General features: G+C 48.8%; 1 protein-coding gene across 6 annotated transcripts in view; it reads right to left on the reverse strand.

Moving 5' to 3' along the window:
* Positions 1-22,209, reverse strand: part of NF2 (neurofibromin 2) — a 78,099-nt gene that overhangs the window by 25,700 nt on the left and 30,190 nt on the right. For all 6 annotated transcript variants that reach the window (XR_004316651.1, XR_004316650.1, XM_006178718.3 and 3 more), the window contains exons 5-15: positions 19,972-20,040; positions 19,046-19,128; positions 17,319-17,394; positions 14,586-14,720; positions 11,700-11,774; positions 9,946-10,059; positions 7,363-7,485; positions 6,528-6,745; positions 5,392-5,497; positions 3,099-3,226; positions 993-1,158 (exon numbers count right to left, since the gene is read on the reverse strand). Coding sequence is in view for 4 of the 6 variants with exons in the window: in XM_006178718.3 (XP_006178780.1) it covers positions 993-1,158; positions 3,099-3,226; positions 5,392-5,497; positions 6,528-6,745; positions 7,363-7,485; positions 9,946-10,059; positions 11,700-11,774; positions 14,586-14,720; positions 17,319-17,394; positions 19,046-19,128; positions 19,972-20,040 (1,293 nt within the window). In the remaining 2 variants the exon portion in view is untranslated. The remainder of the gene's footprint in view (positions 1-992; positions 1,159-3,098; positions 3,227-5,391; positions 5,498-6,527; positions 6,746-7,362; positions 7,486-9,945; positions 10,060-11,699; positions 11,775-14,585; positions 14,721-17,318; positions 17,395-19,045; positions 19,129-19,971; positions 20,041-22,209) is intronic.

Raw genomic sequence — 22,209 nt, forward strand, 5'->3', positions numbered from 1 at the left:
ACGTGGAACGTGGAAAGTTCTCTCCTTCCGGGTCACACTATTAAAGGGAATTCTCTACTCGCTGCCAATACTAACTGAAGCCAAGAGGGAAGATTCGGGGCTCCTGACTTTACCCCTCAACCATGGCACGGATCTCAGAGTTTTCAGATTCAGCCTACCACTGCAAATAGATAGTCCTCAAAATGGGAGAGCATTTTAAAGACCAAGGTAAAGGGTAAAAAAATTAGACATATCTAAATATCATTATCTAAACTCAATGAACAGTCTTGTCTCATCGACCCCCACTTTGCAGGTGTTAACCTGGTCCTGGGGTATGAGAAATGAGCAGACATCAACTGGCAAGAGAGGACCTCTCTGCTTTGCCCAGCGTAAGAGAGGTATACTCTTGGGCTGATGGATAGCATGGAATTTAACTTCCTCTAAAATGCTGAAAGCTGAAAATATCAGTGGAGAAAGATATGAAACTGTTAGCAACATAAATGAGGTCTCATCTTTTAAAACATTAAGGTTCTTCTAGATACTTCCTTTTAAGTATGAAAAAAGTTAAAAATGCAGAATTTGGTCTCTACATCAAGAACAGGATTTTATAGTCCTTGCCACTTAAAAAACACAAAAAGACTAGAGGGGGATCCATTCTCAACAGCCTCTCTTTCATTTAGCTTTCTCATTAAGCAAGGCAGCTCCCCGGGCAGAACTCCCCTCAGCTTAAAAGACAGAATTGCTTTATTGCTAAATGATGGATCAAAACCCATCCTGTAACAGTGATTCATTCCACCAGGGCTTTTAACACAAGTTCCTCTTCCATCGAGCCAATGGGTTCACAGCTATTGGCAGATTAAGTTCCCTTTCTGGCGTGAGTCAAAAAATTTCCTCAACTAATACGTACACGTGAAAAATGACAACAGTCTAACGACGGCTATGGAGGAAAGCAGATGCCACCCTCACGGGGCATTAATGACTGTCGTGATCAGCAGAAGGCAGGAGGCCGGTACCTTTCTGATGGTGTTGTGCTTGCTGCTGGTGCCGCCCCGGTCGGAGTTCTCGTTGTGCAGAATGTCCAAGGCCGTCTCCCGCTCTTTGAGCTTCAAGGCCTCGATCTCCGTCTTGAGCTCGTTGAGCTGCTCCTGCAGGTGCTTGCTCTTCTCCATATACTCCACTCTGCCGGCAAGAGGACAGTGTGTCACGGCTCTGGCACACGGGGAGGCCCGCCGCAGCGGAGGCTCCAGACCCACAGGCTGCCCGGCCTGGGATCTGGGGTCTGAAGCCTGGGCGGGGGGAGGAGGGGGCGCGGGTGTCACGTCTCTGCTCGGCCACTCATGGGCCGTGGGAGCTTGGGCCAATCACTCCACTGCCTGGCATCCGTTTCCTCAGCCAGAAAACAGGGCTAACGATCTGGGGCTGTGGTCAGGATTAAATAGAAGGAAGTGTGGGAGAGCTCTGGTAAGCTCTCACGCCAGCTGTAAAGGATAACAGATAGCTTTTTTTAAAAATTTCATTTCATTTTAAAATATTATTTATTTATTTTTGGTGGGGGATGGTAATCAGGTTTATTTATTCATTTAATTTTTGATGGTGGTACTGGGGATTGAACCCAGGATCTTATGCATGCTAGGCATGTGCTCTGCCACTGAGCTATGCCTGCCCCCCGCCAAACAGATTTTAGTTCTGTACAAAAACCACAAGAAACAAGCCTCCTGGCATCCAAAACAATCTCCTTAACCCTTCTCAGAGAATGAATTCCACACTGGTGTCCTCTTCTGATAGGCCATGGCCACATCCCTACTTGTTTTGGGATGTCATCTCCTAAAGATGACAGAAGCTCACTCAGCCAACACCATGAAGAGAAAGACAGCCACCATCACCTGCAAGCAGGCCCCCTGTGTCTGGGATGGTGAACACCTGGAAGCCATCCTCAGGGTGTCTAAGTACCCGGGCACGGCCAGGCAAACCATGCAACTCAGGCACAAGGGACATTCTGTGGAGATTCCCATGGCTGGTTATGGACTCTGCCCACGTGTGCATGGGTCACAAATAAGAAAATACGAATTGTAAAAAAGCAGGACATGGAACAGGACGCAGATGCACCCTGATCACATCCACGTAATGCTGAGCACGCCTGGAAATCGATGAAGGGCTGGATGGGAACTCAGATCGCGGGTGCACAGACAGGGACTCTGGTTCCCCCATCCTCAGTACGAGAGCCCAGAGAGACACGCTGCTCAGCCCGTGGCTGCCCGTGCTGGGCACCAGGAGGATTATCCGAGGGCACCACACCAGGTGAAAGTATGTCGGCTGCAGAGACAGGCAGGGGGGTGGCTGAATCCCAGATCTGCCCCCATCAGCTGTGGGGTGCTAGCTGATTTCCTTCAATGTTCCAATTTATAAATGGGAACACTAAACCCATCTTTGATGTCAGTTGCGGGGAATGAAATGAGGTAGGAGCTAAAGAACCTTGTCACCCAGTGCCCAGCAGCTACTGTGACGGGTCCCTGGCCAGGTGTGGCACAGCTGGCCAACTGACCTACGGCTCTGATCAGGGGACCTCGGCTAGGTGTCCTCTACAGGGGACTCCTTTCCATCTCAGATCCACTTCCCCGGCCATCACATGAAGGAAGAGGACAGCTCAGGGCGTGCTGGGCTCAGCTGTATGGCTCCATGCAGCAGGGCTGGCTCAACCTGGCTGTGGTCCCGGCCTTGAGCCTGAAAGCCTTCTCTCTTGCTCTTGTTCTAGACATGGGACCCAGAGCAGAGCTTGGCCACCACAGAGCACAACTAGGAAACGTGTTCCATCCCTGGTTAGAACACTACCACCACGTGGACGGCAGTCTGGCAATCCTGGAGACCAACAGCCAGTCCTACGCTCAGGTGAGCTCTGGAGGCACTGTGAACTCCAGTCACCAATCAAGTATCATTTTTATCCTGGAAGACTGAATGCTGGTCTGTTGCCCTTCCTTTCTGATCAGTGCATTGTGCTTTCGGTGGGTGGGAACAGGGCCTACACTTCTGTAGGCGTTAGCGAAGGCAGCTGCAGCAGCCCTCCATGCTCCCCAGGCCCAGCTGCCCACGCGGGGCCCGGGGGAGGGAGGGGAGCCACGTACTTTTCTTTCTCTATCTCCATGGAGAGCCGCTTCATGTCAGTATCCTTGAAGTCAAAAGACAGGCTGTCGCCAATGAGGTTGAAGCTTGGTATGTCGGGAGGCAGTGGTGCTGGGATGGGGTTCATGGGCTGTGGAGAGAAATCTCTGATTAGGGGGCTCAGTGCCACAAGAAAAGAGGGCACTGCTGTGTTAACCAGCGACCCTCTGCAGGCCACAGTGGGGCTTGGCGTTCTGCCCACATCCAAGGCAGAGGGGGCAGCAGTTAGACTTGTGTGGAGGGCTTCCTCCTCCCAGACCAAAGGGCATCCAAGACCCGGCCCCAGTCGACTGCTCCCACCGGCTGCCTGACAAAATCACAAACAGTACCGATGATCAGCCCTTGGACCACCCTGCTTCCTGCTTCCGTTCCCATGCTTAAACCATGTCTCCTCCATACGCTCCATCTCTCTTCCAAGGCCCTCCTCCAACACTCCCATTTCTCACCAAAGCCTTTCTAGCTCTCTCGGGGCCAGGCAAGAACTCCTCTCTGCTGGGCGTTGACACTGTGTTCCTGGTTCTGTCAGGGCCCTTCTCTAATCTCACCCTGTGGAAGAGCCCCTTTTGTCTGTCTTCCTCTTTCTACTGTTGGCTAGTTTCCTGAGGGCAGGATCTGCCTCTTTTCACCCTTGGACATTTTACTGAGTCCAGGACAGGGTCTGGGAAAGAGCAGCGGCAAGAACACCCACCTGAGGCGATGCCAAGGCCTCAGGCAGACTGTTCGCGTGGGTATCGGAGGTGGTGCTGACCAGGGCTCCTGGGGCACTAGAACATTCTGCTTCCTGATCTAAGGGCTGGGTACATGGGTGTGTGGAGTTTGTGAAATTTCATCAGGCTGTACAGTTATAATCTGGACACTTCTCTGTAAGCACGTTATACTTCGTACACATTTCTGAAAAGCGGAGTCCTGGGAGCTGCACCCCTGGTGAGAGCACACACTGGGACAACCTCTGTGGGGGCAGCGAAATGGAAAACCTGACCCCACTGTTCTATTTATGAGAGCTTAGTCTGCTGATATGTCCACGTGCACGTGCAAAGGTTTGCGTTCGGGGATGATCAGTGCAGATTTGTTCATAATTGCAAAAGAAAACAGACTAAATACCCACCCACAGGGGACTAATTAATTACAATCCATCCATACAATGAAACGTGATTAAAAAGCTGACATGGACCATCTCCTCCAGGACTGAGTGATTGACTGGCTGTTAGAACAGTGCATAAAGTTTGCTCCAATGTGAGTTTTAAACACATGCACATCTCGAGTGTCCCACCTGGTTGAGCCCTCAGACAACTCCAGTCCCTGCTGCCATCTGCCGGCCACCAGCCCCCTCCAGATCCCGAGGAGGGAAACATCGGCCATGAGAGAGAACAAACAGTTTCTTTGGGCTACGTGGCGGCATGGGTTGGCCCGTCCCCAGTAATGGATGACCAGACAGGTAACAAAAGCAACTGCTCACATTTCCCCACCTCAAACCCCGGGCAGCTTGGCCTCTGTGACCCGCGCACCTCTTCACTGCGCGTGTGTCTGTGCACTTGCCGGGAACACCCTATCGCCTCCTCCCTACTGGCGGGTTCCTGACCCTTCAAGAGTCAGCCCAGGCACTTCCTGAGCTACCTCTGACCCTCCTGGCAGGGCTGAGCTCTCCTCTGGGCACCCGCACGCCCTGTCTGTACACAGACCCCGCACCTGTCTTGTATTATGTGGAACAGAATAGGTATGCAAAAGTTTGCTGAACTGAGTGCACAGCAAAGAGGAAGGAACGAGGCTTCTCTGTTCATCTGGTGACCTGTTTAATTGGAGTCTGCCTCCTTGTCCCCAAATCAAGTCTGGAAGCTGGTTCTCATAGGGCAGTAGCTCCCTCTGAGGTACCTGGGGCATCCCTGCCCAGAACCACAACATGACATCTGGTACACACAGTAGCTGAAGATTACTTTCAGCTTGGCAGTAAGAGGCTAGAGAGCAAGTTCTCTTGAGCACAATCTGGGAGTACATTTCTTAGAATAAGAAAATAATTTCAGAGCTGGAAAAGACCCCGTTGCCTGTTCTCAGGGCCACCAGAGAGCTGACTAACCAGCCCAAGGCCAAGTGGCGGACCAGACACCTGCCCCATCCCAGACTGCAGGCTCCCTGCACCACTCGCTCTGCCCTGTGTTGCTCAACAGTCACCCTGAAGTGGGTGCTGGGGGACCCAAAGGGCCGGGAGGGGAGGGACGGCCACGGGGTGAGAAGTGGCGGGGCCGGCGACCCCAGGCTCACCGGGTACGTGGACTTGGTGGTGATTTCCAGGAGCTTCTGCTTGGCTCTTCGCTCTGCCTCGCGGGCTTCCTGCAGGTCCTGCTTCAGCTGATCTGCCTCCTTGGCCCTGCAAGGAACAGAGGCGCCATCAGCGCCCCAGAAGACGACAGGAGGAGAACAGAGGCTCCTCTTCTCCTCCCTCAAGGGAGAGGAGGGAGCTGGGCCAACCCTGCGGATGGCACCAGACCGGGCCAACAAGCCTGGTGCAGGGCAGAGGATGGGGGGCATTCACATGAAATCAGCCCCTTGGGGGAGGGGCTAGAAGCTTCCTTTGCTTCTTTCTGGGTGAGAGGGGGTTGGGCAAAGGACTTATATTGGATCACAAAGGGCAGGAGTGAAAGAACTGGTTCTTCATGGCCCCCAAGTGAAACCACCTCCTCAGGCAGGAAAATGAGCATGTGGCCAAGGGCCTCATGCCTTGTCAGGACACAGGACCCAGGGACCCGGAACAACACACATCACTCACAGGGAGTGACCACACACGGAAAGAAAGGAGCCCAGGCCGGGACAGGAAGCATGGAACTGTATCTCCAGAAGGATACGCAAAAAGCGGGAGAAAACTGTAGCTACAGCGCCTTGGCAGTTAGTGAGCAGCCAAATTTAGGGGTTCTGAATCCACAGACCAAGTGCCATGAGAGGTGAGCTCGCGTTTATCTTATGGCTGCAGGACCAGGACAACCTGTAGCCCCGAATCACCTTCACAAAGCAGACTATACAGGTCCATCCTTCAGCCCCGGGGCAGCCTACCCCGCCCCTGCCTCCTGCAGGGAAGCGTCCCCTCACATGCCTCCAAATAAAAAGGGAAAAGAGCCATGCTTGTAAGTGTAAAAAGAGCCTCCTCACATCTCAGCTAGAGGCAGCCTGAGGACCAGCTCGATGGTTTTCCTGCAGACACAACTGTCAGAGGGACGGGGCTCATCTCAAAGGCACCGCCTGACCGGAGTCCACCAGACAAGAGACTGTGTTCCTGCCCCATCCAGCCCCAACCCCACCCTGGCCGGTCCAGGAAGGAGCCTCTGCCCTGCCCAGGAGACCAACAAGCCCCAGAAGACAGTTGCCATCCAGCTCTGCCCGGTGCAGGGTCCCCCGACTCTGACCTCCTCTCTGACTCCTCAGCCATCTTCAGCGCCAGCACCTCAGCCTCCAGCACCTTCTGCTCCATCAGGCGCTTCTCCTCCTCCGTCCGGATGGCCGTGGCCTTGATGCGCTGCATCTCCTGTTCCGCCTCTGCCGCCTTCTGCGCCAGGAGCTTCGCCTCCTCCTCGGTGATTTGGGCCTTTTCGGCCAACAGGTCAGCCGTCTCCTCAGATCGCATCTGGAGAGAAGGGCGCGGTCAGCAGGAATGGGGCTGGCATGCTGCATCACCCAGATGGATCCCAGACACTCAAGCCTACAAGAACCAGAGCCTCGGACTCCTGGCGGCCCCGCCACTGAGCGTCCCTAGGCCACACCCTTCAACTTTTCAGAGGAGACCCACTTGAGCTGAGGATTACGCTTTATGAAAACCAATGTAACTCTGTCCTTCTTTCTCTGTAAATAAGTGGTTCACTTATTTGCCTGCTGAGGACATGTCCCAATGTCTGGAGACACTTTTGACTGTCACAAATGAGCGTGAGGTGGCGCCTCTGGCATCTAGTGGGCGGAGGCCAGGGACACAGCTAACCAGCCCTCAACGCACAGGACAGCCCCCATCACAGGGCGTGCAAGGCTGAGAAGCCCTGTGGAAAAGGTAGCCCACATGAGAGTGCAGTTTGGCTGCACTTGGAGGTTGAACTCAAGCTAAATCTGCTCCTGGAAACACAGGTGGAAAGAAAGACGATTTTTTTTTAAGCTAAAATGTCAAAGCAAATGTCGCTCATCTGTGGTCCTCAGGGCTCTAACTCCAGTGCCCGGGGAAGTTTCCGTGTAGCCTCCCAGACCCTTGGGAGTCACCAGGGCTTCGTTGGCCATCGTCGCCTCTTCCTTCATCTGTAGGAGCCTCCTCTCCAGCTCGTCCCTGGTGCGCTCAGCCTCCTCCCTCATCTGCTTCTCACGAGCGAGGCGCTGCCGCTCCATCTGGGGGAAACAGGAGCTGTCTGGTCACAGGACCACGACCTGTGGTGGCACCGAGCCAGGGATGCCCAGTGCCTGGAATCTCCCCTTTGAGGGCCCTTTTCTTCCCCGTACTTTAGGTGCCAGTGTCACTCTCATCGCCTACCACCCTCCGTCCTTCTAAACCAGCGGTAGAGTTGAAAGTCCTGCCCCTTGAAAAAACACCTAATGGTAAATGAACAAACAATTGATCAAACAGCAGAAAAGTGAGCCCACTCTTCAAACGGACGGAAGTGCGGGTTCTTACACACTGAATGCTCAAACGGCTACCCTGACCATGAGCCTTTGTGCTGGGGGACCTCAGTGGCTCTGCCTGCAGCTGGGACATAATGCAGGCTCCTCCCCTGCTAGAGGTGTGGCTCCAGGGATCAACTACGTTCTCACCCAGATGGACCCCTCCCACACGTCTAATCTCATCAATAGCTCCTCTCCTGCCTCTGACCCCCGGAGAGATGGAGTTGTTCTGTGTGCTGCATCAGTAGTGCACATGGTGTATTTCACAGGGGTAGGCACGCCGCCGAGGCAGCTTCTGAGCCAGGTCTGCAACAGGAGGGCGCCTAGCAGGGCACAGGGCACAGAGCCACCGCTGCCTCCCATGCCTTCTGGATCACAGTATTAATTGGGCCACATGCCGAGCTTAATAAGAGGAACAGGCACAGGACAAGTGCTGCTCTCTGTGATCCTCGGGCCCTGACTGAGTTCAGAAAGCAGAAGCCAGAAGTGACCACCACACAATTTTCTTCCTTAAATAATTAAAGCACATTTAATTAGTCACTTTTTCCTTCCATCTTCTCCCAAACGCAAGATTTCTACCGTTGCTGCATTTTCTCAATACTAAGCCAAAAAAAAAAAATGCATGGGGCCTCAAAGGAATAATGCAAAGACAAGCAGTCAAATACTGTAAATTCCCCTCCAATTTTCCTCCTGCAGGTCAACGAGAAGCTTGGCCAATTTGTTCTCTAATTTCTATCATATTACGATTTCCATTAGGTGGATGACGACACCCCCATTATCCTCCATTTGACAAAAGCCCACAGTCCCCTTCCACTCCCAGCACTGCACATCCCCTGAGACCTCTGCCCCAATAATAAGGGACCTCCTGTTTGAAAAGCGGTTTCAGCTTACAAATGTGTTCAGGTACAGTGGGTCCTCTGATCTAAGATCTAGAAGAGAGATTCTTAGTTCCACTTGACAGGTGAGAAAACTGAGGTCTGGAAAGTTAACTCATTCACTAGTGTCACATGCTAAGTTTCACATCTGGCTCCAAGGTCCGTGTCTGTACTATGGGGCCGGGGAGCCCCTGACCTGTGGTTGCCGGATGCCAGGGATGTGTGTCTGCCGTGCTGCAGGCAGTGCAGGCCGGGGTGTGTTCAAGCTATTCTCTGCACAGCCTGGAGGTTTTCACGCTCCTTGCCGTGTTCAGATGTCTCACTTCTAAGCTTTGCTCTGCTGATAAAGGGGTCAGAGAGGGCTCTTCTCGAAGTTGCCACTACGACCCTGTGCTGGCCCAGGAGCATTTCTTTGTCCAACAAAACCCATTCCACTACCCTCACAGCATCCCAAAGAGAACGTCTGTGGCCCGCCGTCTCAAGAAGCAGAGACGGACTGCAGAAAGCCCAATGGATCAAACTGGTGTTTCATTCTAAATCTCAGGGCCGGGAGCCAGCCTCGTCGGAGGACCCAAATTAGAGAGCAGCACACAGACTAATTATCACCCCTGTAAGCCTGCAAGTCCTATGGGCAGCCGAATGCAGCTGCTGCTACTCTGTCTAGTAGTTCGTCCAAAACCACGATTGATATTCTCAGCAGCGAGGCTCAGGTTAGTTGTGTGGATTTCGGTGAGTCAAAGAGGTCTATGAGAGGAACACAATGGTGCAGACCGTCCAGCCTGCTGATACGCGTTCCCGGCACCTCCCACTGCGGGGATGCACCGCCCGGGCTGCCCTGCAGTGGGGATGTGCAGCCAGAGTCTAATTAGCATTCCAGCAGCGGCTCCGAGATGCTGCTGTGCATCCCATCACCATCTAATTAGAAAAGAAGCCTGGGCACGGGAGACAGGCAGGCAGAAAGAATGAAAGCTTAGCTACACGGACAAGAGAGAGATGGATGGATGGATGGATGGATGGATACACGTGGGCTTGGCTATTGCTGCCCAAGCCTGCATTAATCACAATTCACTTACTTCGCTTAAATGGAGAAATAACTGGGGACCTGTCTTTGAGATGTGCTGCTGGAGTTTATTCCTCATTTCCAGAGCTGATGTCCCACCATCATTTATTCATCAGCCAGTAAAGCTCCAACAGGGATGAAATGAGAGTAGGCATGGCCATGGCCAAAGGACTCCTGTCGGCCCACAACCACTCCTCACCTCCCGCTGAGACCACTGCATGGCGACAGCGGCGGTTCGAACAAGGTCCTGCTCACCTGCTTTCGCGCCTTCTCCTCCCTGGCCTGGGCTTTCATCTGCTGAACTTCCAAAGAATCGGCCTTCCTTCTCCGCATGAAGAGGTCATGGTTCCCGATACACAGCTGGAGAATCTGTGGCCACGAAAGCAGGAGAAACATTACACCCACACGTGTACTTCACTGCTGCAGCTCAGCGGCCCATGGCATCTGGGCCTCAGGGCTCTTGTGAGCAGGGAAACCTGGAGAGAAAGTATGGAGGAAAATACCAGTGCCCTCCCAGTGGCCTCCAGGCCTCGGCTCTGGATGCAAAGTCAGGGCGCCTGGGTGAAGATCACAGCCAAGAGAGGAAGGGTGATGTCTAAGCACATCTTCTGATGCACCTCACGCTATAGGCCAGGGAGGAAGGGAAAGCTGGCCAGTAGGCGGGCTGGGACGACAGGTTATCCATGCAGAAAAAACCTAGCTGGATCCTCTCAGCCCCCAATGCCAAACTCAACTCCAGAAGAACTAAAGCCTTGAGTGCAAATATTATGCCACGGATTATGCCCTGGAAACTCTTAGAAGAGAACATAAAAGAATATCTTGATGGTCGTAGGATAAGGAAAGATGTCAAGCAAGACACAAAAAAGCACAAATGATTAAGGAAAAGACGTATGTGTGTCTACATTAAATTTTTTTGTTTGTTAAGACATTATTAAAAAAAAGAGGAAAAATAAGACACAGCCCAGGAGAAGAGATAAACGATACTGAAAACGAACGATCCAAGAGAAACAGCCAACAGACATGAAACAAGTATTTGCCAGAAGAGACAATAAGACTGGCCAAATAGTATGCAAAAAGATATTCAACTCCATTAGTAAACATAAAGATACAAATTAATATGACAATGAGATACCATTTTATGTATGCAAGATTTGGAAAAAAATTTTAAAGGCTAGTAACACAATTACTGTAAGTTAATTCACTCTCTTTGGAAAACAACGGGACATAATCTTGAATTTGGATATACACCACAGCCCTGAGGGCTGTACGAGAACATCCTCCAGACTCTAAGGAGACTGTTGCCCATGCTCACCAGCGGGCAGATACAGGAAATGTTTGGAACAGCTTTGTAAACATGGCTCAGAAGCAGAAGCATTTAATTGTCCATTAATAGGAGAATGGAAGAAAAAAAATACATTTTTTTTTTTTACAGAATCTATAACAGAATACCATACAACAGTGAAATGAAGGGACCACATCTTTAAGTGTCAACATAGATAAATCTCAAAAAATAATGTGTAAAAAAGGCAAGTGAGCGGATACAGTTGACAGCACATATGTAAATTTCAGAAACATAAGACCTGCTAGTTTACTCGTGCCGTGTATGAAATAAAGTTCTGATGGAAAGCGGGGGATGGTAAGCACACAGCTGAGAGGAGGTCGCCCTTGGGAGGAGGGCAGACTGCAAGGTCAGATGTGAGGGGTCCACTTCTAAAAGCTGGGTGGTGGGTAAGTAGCTATTTATTTGTCATTCTTCATACCCCATATATACATTATACTTGTCCTTTCATATGTATGAAGCACTTTAATAAAAATAGCTTTTCCTCATCATAAAATTTATGTTTTGACTCCTTAGGTAAGCTAAAGAGAAGTTTTTCAAGGCTTATCAGAAAAGCATGCGAGGTACCATTCTACATCTCACGAGATGTCACTCTGCTACTGTTTCAAAAAGGACTTTTCAATTTCACAGAAAAACCAGTCAGTAATAAACACCAGGATCTCAAACTTACCAGCTTATTAACACGCAGCTTCGAGGAGTTAAATTTGAAGACATCAATTTTCTTATCCAATGGCTTAATAGTAAACTGAAAGGAAGAAGCAGAAAAGAGCGTCAGTCTGGCAGCCTAGGACGTCCTCGGCAACTGGAAAATTCCACCACAGCGGCAACCACCCTGCAGACACCAGTGCCTGGGAGGGTCAGGATCCTGGCAGGTGTGCTCTCCGTGCCGTCTTAAATTCAGAACCCGAGATATAAACCCTTGATAGGCCCAGCACTGGGAGGGTGGCCGCAAAGTCTAAGGCCCACCACCTGGCTGGAACCAGACCCACAACGTCAAATACTCGAGAGATGATATCGTCCATTAATGCCTTGCTGGGTGGAACAAATCACAAACTCTCAGAGTAGGAGGGGATGTAAGCTGGTCTCAGGTGAAGAATATGGCAGAGAAGCTAAAAGGTGGGCTGGAGGGGCATCCTGGACAGGACAAGTAATAGCCAGAAGGCAGAGGTGGGGAATTGAGAACTGTGCGTGTGTACATATATGTGTGTGCGTGAGTGTGTGCTTGATATTACAAGCTCTTTGATGACTAAGATGAAACCATGGGCTTAGCCTGGGAGGCAGGGAGGCGTGGGGGTGGTGACGTGGGCTGGGGATGGACCAGAAGGGCTTAGGTTTGATGTGACAACATACAGGAGTCACCCCAGATTCTTAAACATGGGGTGGTTCGATGAAAGTCACTAACAGAAGGAATACAGTAAAGTGTGACGAAGGATGGGCTGTAGTAGAAAAGGAAAACGCAGTCCTTGAAATCAAAGGGGAGAGAAAGGTGAATGACAAGGGCAGGGTGGTAGCCTAAGAGGAGACCCCGGGGCCTGAGTGCCAGGCAGGGATGCTTATAAAGAACAAAGGACACCTGCGTTCTTGCTCATTCCTGAGGGACCAAGCAGATCCAGATTTCACAGATGTGCTAAAACCATGAATATCCACTTTCAACAAAGACCAGCTAAGCACATAAATACACTTGGGAAGATATACCCTTGGGTATTTTTTCACATGCTACCTTGTCCAACAAGGGGTTAGCACACGAGGACAGAAATCAATCCTTTACTTAGATTTCAGGGGAGCTCACTCAGAAGCAGTACTGCTCGTGGGTAGGCTGCTGTTTATGAATTTCATGAGCTTACTTTTGGCCTTGCTATCAAACCCCGGAGCTGCCAGTGGGAAACCTCAAGTAGTGGGGAAGCCACGGGCTCTGCGCCACCCTGGGCACACACAATCAATGGATTACTGAAAATAAACAGGACATTCTGCTCTGAGAGCACGGCTGTCGAGCATCAGGACCACGACTACTTCTCATCGCTCAGTCGAGTCGGCTGGGGCCCTCTGAAGGGGAGACTTCTATCCTTGGGTTCTGTGAGGGACGAGTGTTTTGGGAACCTTCAGCACACAAATTGGTGGATGTGCAGTCAATGGACTTCGTGAAATCTGAGATGAAAAACCACATACTGTGGCACACCTCCTGCTTTAAGTCATGTGGAGCTTTCAATTTAAGTGCTTTAAAAATGCAGTACCTAAACGCTCATCTCCTGGGCTACTTACAAAAATCTGAAAGCCAGAATGTTTTGAATCAAGCTCAATCTCTCTCACCAAGCGTGGCGGAGTAGATCTCAACCACGTATTGGCAACCGGGGGCCTGATGTTCCCCTCCTCAAGATGCTATGAGGAAAGAGAAAACAGGAAGTGTGCTCGGGGTGGGGGCCCTGCAGGCAACGTGAGCCGTCCCTGTTACTCACTCCACACCTGGGCCTGGCTGTGCGGCCACCAGCACATCGCCCGGCGCTGCCCGGGCCTGCATTCCTCCACCCGGTGCCCTGCGTCTCAGGGCTTGTCCTCTGTGCCTCCTGGAAACTCAGGGGATGCAGCTTCCTTCAGGGGGCCTGGAGCCCGGCCCCTACTATTCCCCTCACCCAACATAGGTCACCTGGCCCCTCTGCGTCCCTGCTTCCCAACATGACTCAGTGACACAGAGCTGACCAGTGTTCCTGCCGGGGCTGAACCAGAGTCGGGGCGGAAAAGCACCGCATCATCACCGTCCTCATCACCGGCCCCTCTCACCACAGTTACGTTATCACAGCAGTCAAGTCGTGACTTTTCTATAACTTCCTTGAGGGCTGAGGCTGGGATCTCTACATCTTTGTTTCCCCCATAAAACCTAACACAGAGCAGATGCTCAATCATTCCTTTAAAATGAACAATGAATGAATGAATAAATGAACAGATTACAGCGTTTGGGAAAAGTCACCATTCTGTCTAGAAATCTTTGAATCCTAACTTAAGAGTGTTCATCTAAGTTTTTCCAACTTAATTATTCTTTAATTCTTGAAAACAAGTTAGCCTGATATCCTCATTTATATCACTGCTGATATGTATATATTATATATTAAATGTATATATTATGTACACAGACACACATTCATATACACACGTATGGAGGTATATCTGTATATACCCCATCACTTGAATCAAGCACTGGTCACAGAGGGGATTTAATATAAACCCCACTTAAAATACAAAGAGAATTCTCACCAGAAGTAGAAAGCTGAGTAGTAAGAAAGGGTTACTTGCTGGTTTGTTTACTGTTCTTTGGGGTTTAGTCCTGACAAGTTGAGCTTCCCAGCCTCCTGTTAGTCAGCAGGGGGCTTTAGTGGTGCTATTTGAAAACAGGATACCAGCACATTCTGAAGATAACATAAAAATCAACCACCAAAGAACCGAAGCCTGGGAACAAAGGACTTTACTGATAAGAAGTAGCAGTCTGGCTTGGGACGCTCCAGAAGGAGGAGATGGGAAGGGGCCGCTGGGCCAGTGGGGCAGCTGCAGAGCAGATGAGTCCTACCTCCTTGTCGCTGTAGGAGATGTTTCGGATTTCGTTCCACGGGAAGGAGATCTTGGGGGTCAGCCTGTTCTCAGGGTCATAAATGTGAAGCCCCAAAGCATCCACTCCAAGCAGCAGCTCCGTGCCCTTTTTATTCTGCGGATTTGACAGAGAACAGCCACCGTTAGCTCCAGCTGAGGCTCGAGATTTTATTCAATTCCCCAAAGAACCTGTTCACACTGTGACATGTGACAAGTTTCGACAGGTACCATCAGAAGTCACAGCTGTCTTAGAACCCAGGGGGCCTCCAGCTGCCTGAATCAGGGCAGGCAGAGGCAAAATGATGCCATTCTTGTGATTCATGTGTCCTAGGGAGGGACCACCGGGGGCTTCAGTCACTGGCTCAATGGCTAACATAGGGGTAATCGCAGTGTTGTTACTGCTAATTATGTCACCAGCTTATCACAGATGTAGAATAAAAACCTGTAGGATTAAATATCTCCTATGTTAAAAAGAAAGGTTGCCGCACTACCAGAAAGAAAATTCTAAGTGCTGGGATCAGGTGGCCTTATTTTATGTTAATGCAGTTTCAGTGTGATAAAGCAAGTAAAGTGTTAACTGTAGAATCCAGACAGTGGGTGTATATATAAGTACTTGCTGTAAAATTCTTTCAACTTTCCTGTATGTTTGAAACTTTTGTAATAAAATGTTAGAAAAAATATATAAAAATGAATTGCATATAACCTATAATGAAAAAGAATCTGAAAAAGAATAGATATGTGTGTATGCATATATATATAAATGAAAAGCTGAATCACTTTGCTGTACACCTGAAATTAACACACTGCAAATCAACTATACTTCAATTTAAAAAAAGAATTGTATATAAATTGCACCTCAATAAAGCTGTTTCAAATTTTAATGGATTGACTGTACGCATGCTCTGCCTCTGACAGCAGTCCAGCCAGCGCCCAGAGGAACCAGAGGGCAAGCACCCTGGGCCCCCATGTCACTGACCAGTGTGGACCTGGAGGCTGCCTCCCTGGGCTGTGGGCCCGTTCATCCGTGCTGCGGTCTGGCCCTCGCGTGGTGGTGGAGGGATACTCCCTGCACAAGGACCTAAAGCCCTGACCCCTTGCTGACAACAAGGAAATGGAACTGAGACTCAAGAGCAGGAAAGCAGGCCTGCAGACTGAGAAGGGGCTGGACCATGATGGGAAGTAGCAGGCTAACAGCAGGTCTCAGACGACAGCGAAGCGGGCTCCCACAGGTAACTCTTCTTACTCCACCTAACGCCCTGAAGCCAGGCTCAATCACCAATCCATGAGGCAGGGTCCCCGGCTCATCTGCAAAGCTCTTAAAACCACTGTCTTAACACTAGTGAGGCTCTGTGCTTTAAACGTCTACAGGACGCTTTGGAAAACAAGACACTTCATTACGTTTCTAGTTCCAACTTTTTTTTTTTAAAACAGGATTCCACCCTCTGCCTCCTATCATTCTGACTGCAACACTCCTCGCAAATAAACACAGAGAGGTAGGGACTCAAGCAGCCCCTTTTAAATTGTTTTAAGCACAGATCTTCCTTAGCTGATGGTGAAATTTCAAGAACTCTAACAAAAGACACTAAAATATCCATTAGCCTTATCTACTATGTAACACACACACACACACACACACACACACACACACAAAACAGTATAATTTAGTCTGACTGCTAGAAGTATTCCCTAGTAAGAAGCTGTTTTTTAAGGATCATAAAACACTAGTTTTCTAGAATGTAGGTGGTGGGGTTTATATTAACAAAACCACAGGAATGTGTCACATTAGTCTGACCAAACAATTAGCAAATACAAATTAACAAAACTTTGGAAAACCTTCTGCATTATTGTGGGAAATCTTTTAGGCATTTGCATATTATACGAAATGGCATAATTTATCAGTAGGATTTATTTTATGCAAAGTAATCCATTAAAAGTTACACATACACATATTTAGAAAAATAAAGTAGAAAGCTACCCTTAGGATATTTAAAATGTGCTTCAATTTACCTAAACTTAGTACAATATGTATACGAATCCCCCAGAAGAAAGCAAACTTTAACTATGAGAATAAAAATGGACCACTGTGGATGGTTGTTTTAATGTCTACTTAACTACAGTTTGGAATCAGCAATGAAATACTTCAGCAAATCACATGAATTCCTTTGGAAGGAGCTGCGTCCAGCAGCAGAACCTGGGGAGAAAGATGCTCGGAAGGCCAGACAGGGGCTGAGAACAAACGCTTCTCTGGTGCAGAAGCAGCGGGGTCCCGGAGGACAGCGGACTATTAACGGTCTGAGTTAAAAACCAATTAGCCTGCCAGTGAGAGTCCCACCCAAACAAATCAGTCATCTATAAAAGCAGCTTCACTCTCCTTGTGCCTTGGGGTAAAGAAAGTGTTTACAGGTGCTCCCTGTGGGCCGAGATCTCACAGAACCAGAAATAATCAAATGTTACACCAGAGCATTCAGGCAGGCTTCTGCCGAGCGGGGGACCAGGTCCCCCCAGGCGCAACTGACACTTAATTACCTAGAATCTAATTAAAGTCCAGAAATAGAAAATGAGGCTCTAAGACCCTCTCCCTTCCTCTTCCCTTGTTCACCACTGAACTGTTAAAGCGTCCACCACCCTGGGGTGGGGAAGGACCCATTTTAGCCATCTGCCCCCGATTCAGTCTCCATCTACACACAGGGAACTCGGAGGGGCTTCCACACACCCGGATTGTAAAGTAGTTCACACCATACATCTCCAGGTCCTGAGCAATCTTCAAATACTCCATCTCAGCTTCGTCCCTGTGAGGAGAATGAAAGACACTGTCACTGTGCTAAGGGACAAAACTGGAGGGCAGGCGCATGCCAAGCTGAGCTTTGGAACTGCTGGAAACCTCGAGCCAGGCAGGTACCCGCCAAGCTCTTCCCAGCCCTGAGTCGATTAACTACGCCGAGGTCAAGCAGAATTTCCCATCCCCGTGAAAACAAGAGAACAGATTCATTACAGCATCTCTTGGCTACAATTTCACGCTTTGCCCTTGGTAAATAGTGACACCCGTCTCCAGTAATTCAAGACAAGCACGTGGTATGTCTGCTCCCTCAAATGGATATGGATGTTCAAATTTTATTTAAGCTGTTGCTTTGTCTCATCGGGGACTTTCTTCACCCAGAGGGTTTTGGTAATGACACATCTCTCTCCTCAAGCTACCTTCCAGATTTTATTTCTTTGGCTGTTGTTGGAGGTTAGGGCCAAGAGCTATCAGGGCTGTAAAACCCAAGCCAGGTCACCTACTTCCAAGTTATGAGTCAGACTCAAAGGAAGCCCTTGAAGTAACAATGACTTGCAAAAAACTCACAAACAGGTACAGTATTGAAATATTTTAACCTAAGTCTCCCCACGACCTTGCCTTCTTCTCTCTCTCCAATCTCAAAATGGTCTCAAATGAATTGAAATCACACAGGTTGCTGATGTAAATCTCCACAATTGCTTTGGAAAACTGTGAGATGTTATTTGTAAAAGCCAAAACCAGTTGACAACCTAAATGTCCATTAATCGTGGAATGCATAAATAATGTGTGGTTTATTAATACAGTAGAATTCTACATAGCAATGAAAATGAAAGAACTACCGCTAGAAACCACAAACCCAACTCTCATGATATGATGCTGAATGAAAGAAATGAGGTACACACAAAAAAGAGAAACTATCTGATTGCATTTACAGAATGTTTAAAACAGGCAACACTAATCCACGGAGTTGAAGTCAGGAGAGTGGTCCCCTTTGGGGAGGAAGGAGGAGGAGTGATGCTGGGGTGCTTTCTTGTCACCTGGTGTCACCTGCTGGCCTCACTTTGTGATAATCCACCAACTGGTATATTTAAGATTTGTCCACTTTTTGGTATACTTTTTTTAAAAAAGTTAAAAAAAAAAAGCATAAGATAGGAAGTTGATTTGAAGAAGGGAAAAAATGTAAAGGCTAATTTAGCAGCATCTGTCAAGCCCCAAAATGCTCACATCCTTTGACTCAGCAACTTTTGTAGAGAATCCATCCTCAGAACTACTCCTGCAATTATACAGGGACACAAGGCTGCACACTGCAGAACACTGTGTGAAACTGAAAGATCTACAGCTACTGCAAATACCGTCAGCAGCGGGACGGCCGCAAAAGCTGTGGGCTACCCGGACAACAGAAGTCCTGAAATGAACCTAAATTAGCACTGGCCGCAGAAGGTCTGGACATCCCAACAGGCAGTGAGTCCCCACGCCCGACGCACTGGAAAAAGGACACACAAGGCCCTGAAGACCAGCACTGCTGCCAGCTCTGCCTTTTTCTTTTACACACTTGGGTACCATGTTTTGTTCAACAAGCATGTCCTAGTTTGGGAGTTCCTTAAAAAAGAAAAAAGAAAGCCCGGCCCCTGAGGACATGCAGACCAGCAGTGAAGCAGCCTCACCTGGCTCGGCCCCGGTGCTCTGCGTACCAGGCTGTGATTCTCTCCTCCCACATTTCTGGAGTCATCTGATACAGATTTATTACCTACCAAAAAAGAGAGCAAAATAAGAAACCCACGTGCAAAGACAGTTTTGGTACTGTTTGCCATTTTTATAATTATGCATCATTTTTACCAAAGAGCAAAACTTTGTAAAAAGCCACACACAGGGAGCCGGTCACACGCAGAGGTGGGCGTGTAAATGGGCACCGTTTGGTTTGAGCCACAACTCGGAAAGTCACACCATTACTCAGGCTGAGGTGTGCCCCTCGCCTGCCAGCGGCCCCTCTTGCCTCGGCCTCCAGAGGGGGGACCTTGGTCAGGGGCAGAGCTCACTAATCCTGGGCCGCGGGAGGGCCAGGCTTCAGGCGCTGCTGCCTCTGCCTCTATAGAAGCCATCAAAGGAGCAGGTGGAGTTAGGAAAGCTGAGGGGCAGGCCTTCATCACACATGACAGGTGAGTGCAGCTATAAAATCAGAAACTGTGAAAAGGAGGGAGGGCCCGCTTCCATGGCTAATGAAGACGAACAACACCAAAGATGAAAAGCCACGACGCCCACCCCCAGCTGCATCCCGTCTGCCGGGCCCATGCCTGCCTCCTCTGTGAGGTTGCAAACAGCTCGCCTCCCCAGGCTGAATTCCAGCTGCTCCCCGCCCCTCCCGGGAATCACTGACGTTCACCCACCTTTAAAGAAACGACCATCCGCAGGCCAGGGCTGTCCTGGCAACCCCAAATGAATCCCACGAACCTTTGCTTTTTAATATTCTTAACAGAGATCTTTACTCAAGATTGATGACAAAACGTCTATAGAAATTTTCTTGCCATGTCCGCCCAACATTCCTCTCAGTCCTTCGGCTACGTCTTACCAATCAGGGACTTTGATTTCTTACCCTTTTTGGAAGCAATTCCTCTTGGGCCAAAAATCCCCGCTTGTGCACAGAGGGGTCATAGTCGCCGTACTGGAAGGAGAGGAAAGGGACAGCAAGGGGTTGAGTCTCGGGCCCACCTGCCATTTCTGAACCTGGATGGGGTCGACTCAGCCTCTGTCCCTCCCAGCTCCCAGGAGCAACTCAACTCCCATAACGATGACAAGTCAGGGTTTCAACCTTGCTAGTTTGTTATCCTTGAATGAAAACACAAAGCTGATTATATCTACGAACAGAGGCCCAGAATCCCCTCAGGGATGGATGGGTGATGTGCTAATAATACATGTGCAGAGAAATGTGGCTGAGTTTTCCGACTCGGGAAGGAAGCAGTCACTACTGAGACGTTAGCTTTTGAAAAGAGACAACAAAACACAACTGGGAGTTGTGTTAGCAGCACGTGATACGATTTCTCCCTGCACTTGCTTCTAAGAGGCCACCAAAGGGAGCCAACTGCTAGGTGGGAGCTAGGGATAATGCTGGCAATATTTTTAATACCTTTCATTCAAGGCTCTGAAAAACGCTTCGGAAAAAATCTGATGTCAACACTGTTGTTCCTATTGTACCGACAAAGAGACGAGTCAAAGACTAACTGATGTTCCTGAGGCTCCAGAGCAGATCACTATGAGGGCCAGAGCCGGGCCCTGCATTTTAATGCACTCATTGGCAACAATAACTTGGAAATTTATTTTCTGACCTCAGAAAAAAAGATATCCCTTTGTTTCCTAGATAACTTAAGTCTGACCAGGAAATAATAAAAAAAAAAAAGAAGGAATTTTTAAAAATAAGTTGACCATAAGAGGTATAGAATATAAAATCAAAGCCTGTCTCTTGTCAATCAGCATTCAGTGGCTTTTCTTTTGGCCCAAAACAAAGCTCAGTATTTTAGGACAGAAAATTACTGTAAACATTTATGCTTTTCACCACCAACGTTGGAAAACAAAAGAAAGGTCAGGCACAAGGCTGTCGGCTCTGCATCCCACCAGATCAGGTCAGGACAGTGTGGCCCACCTTCTCATTCCCAGAGAATCTCAAGTTAGATTTTTGATGTTTTTTCCAACAGACACTCATGGGATTGGATAGAGATCTTCGGCATCAACTTTAAATCATGCCTTATTCCCATACCACACTGCTATAAAAGCCCCAAGAAATAGTATTTCTCACAGATCTCATAATTATCTTGTGAATAGCAGAATTCTATTACATTGTTTTTTCATTTTAAAAAATTAGTATGTCAAACTCAAATACTTAAATTTCTTTCTAAGTTTTGGTAATCCTGTCCAATGCATTTCTTCATTGAAAAAACTTGAAGGAAACTGGTTTCTCTGGATCTTTTAAAAGCCTGGGAGTATATTAAGTCAGGAACTGTATGAGCTTGAAAAGCACACTCTGGGGAGACCACAGGTAAGAGCCTGGCCTGGGGTGGAGGGGGACAGGAGACAGGCTGCTTAAGGTTCAATCTCAGCCCTTTCATTTCTTAGCTGTGACCCTGGAAATTTTTGTCTCAGTTTTCTCATCTGTAAAATGGGGGCAGTAACAGTATTTCTCTTATAGGATTGTTGTAGGGATTAAATGAAATATCCATTAAATTTTTTAAAAATATGATTAACACACAGCACTCAATACAGCCTGATGGCAAAAGATAAATAAAAATTCAGGCCACATCACCTCTCCAGGTCTGTTCTCTAATTTGTCAAATGAGAGCACTGGCCTTAGAGGATTGTGAAGGGATGCTCTGGAGTGAGGCACCCTCTCTGTTAACCTCAGCTTCCTCATCTGGAACGCACAGGTCAGAACGGTGCCTGCCTCCCAGGGGTGATGAGGATGAAAACAGTCCAGGTAAGCATTCTGCGTGGTGCCCGGCTCATCATGAGTCAGGTTATTATTGTCGTCCTCTGCGTTATTTATAGTGACACTGGTTACTCTTTGCCTCTCGGATTTGTGAAGGCGGAGGATGGTAAAGAAAGCCCTGTTAGTTACATTTGCAAACCCCTCCACAAACTCTAATGTACAAGTAAGCAGATATGCAAAGGTACAGCTGTAAATTCAGCTTCCAAATGCTTGCAAGATTAATGATCCAAATTATCATACTGTGCTCCCAGCTACTCCACTGATCAAATGTTACATCTGAGCAGGGTAGAGGCAGCAAGGGCCCTGCTGAAGGAACTTCTGCACTGAACTGACTCCACTTATAACATAAAAGCC

The sequence above is a fragment of the Camelus ferus genome, chromosome 32 (genome assembly GCF_009834535.1).
Source record: "Camelus ferus isolate YT-003-E chromosome 32, BCGSAC_Cfer_1.0, whole genome shotgun sequence".
Taxonomy (NCBI): Eukaryota; Metazoa; Chordata; class Mammalia; order Artiodactyla; family Camelidae; genus Camelus; species Camelus ferus.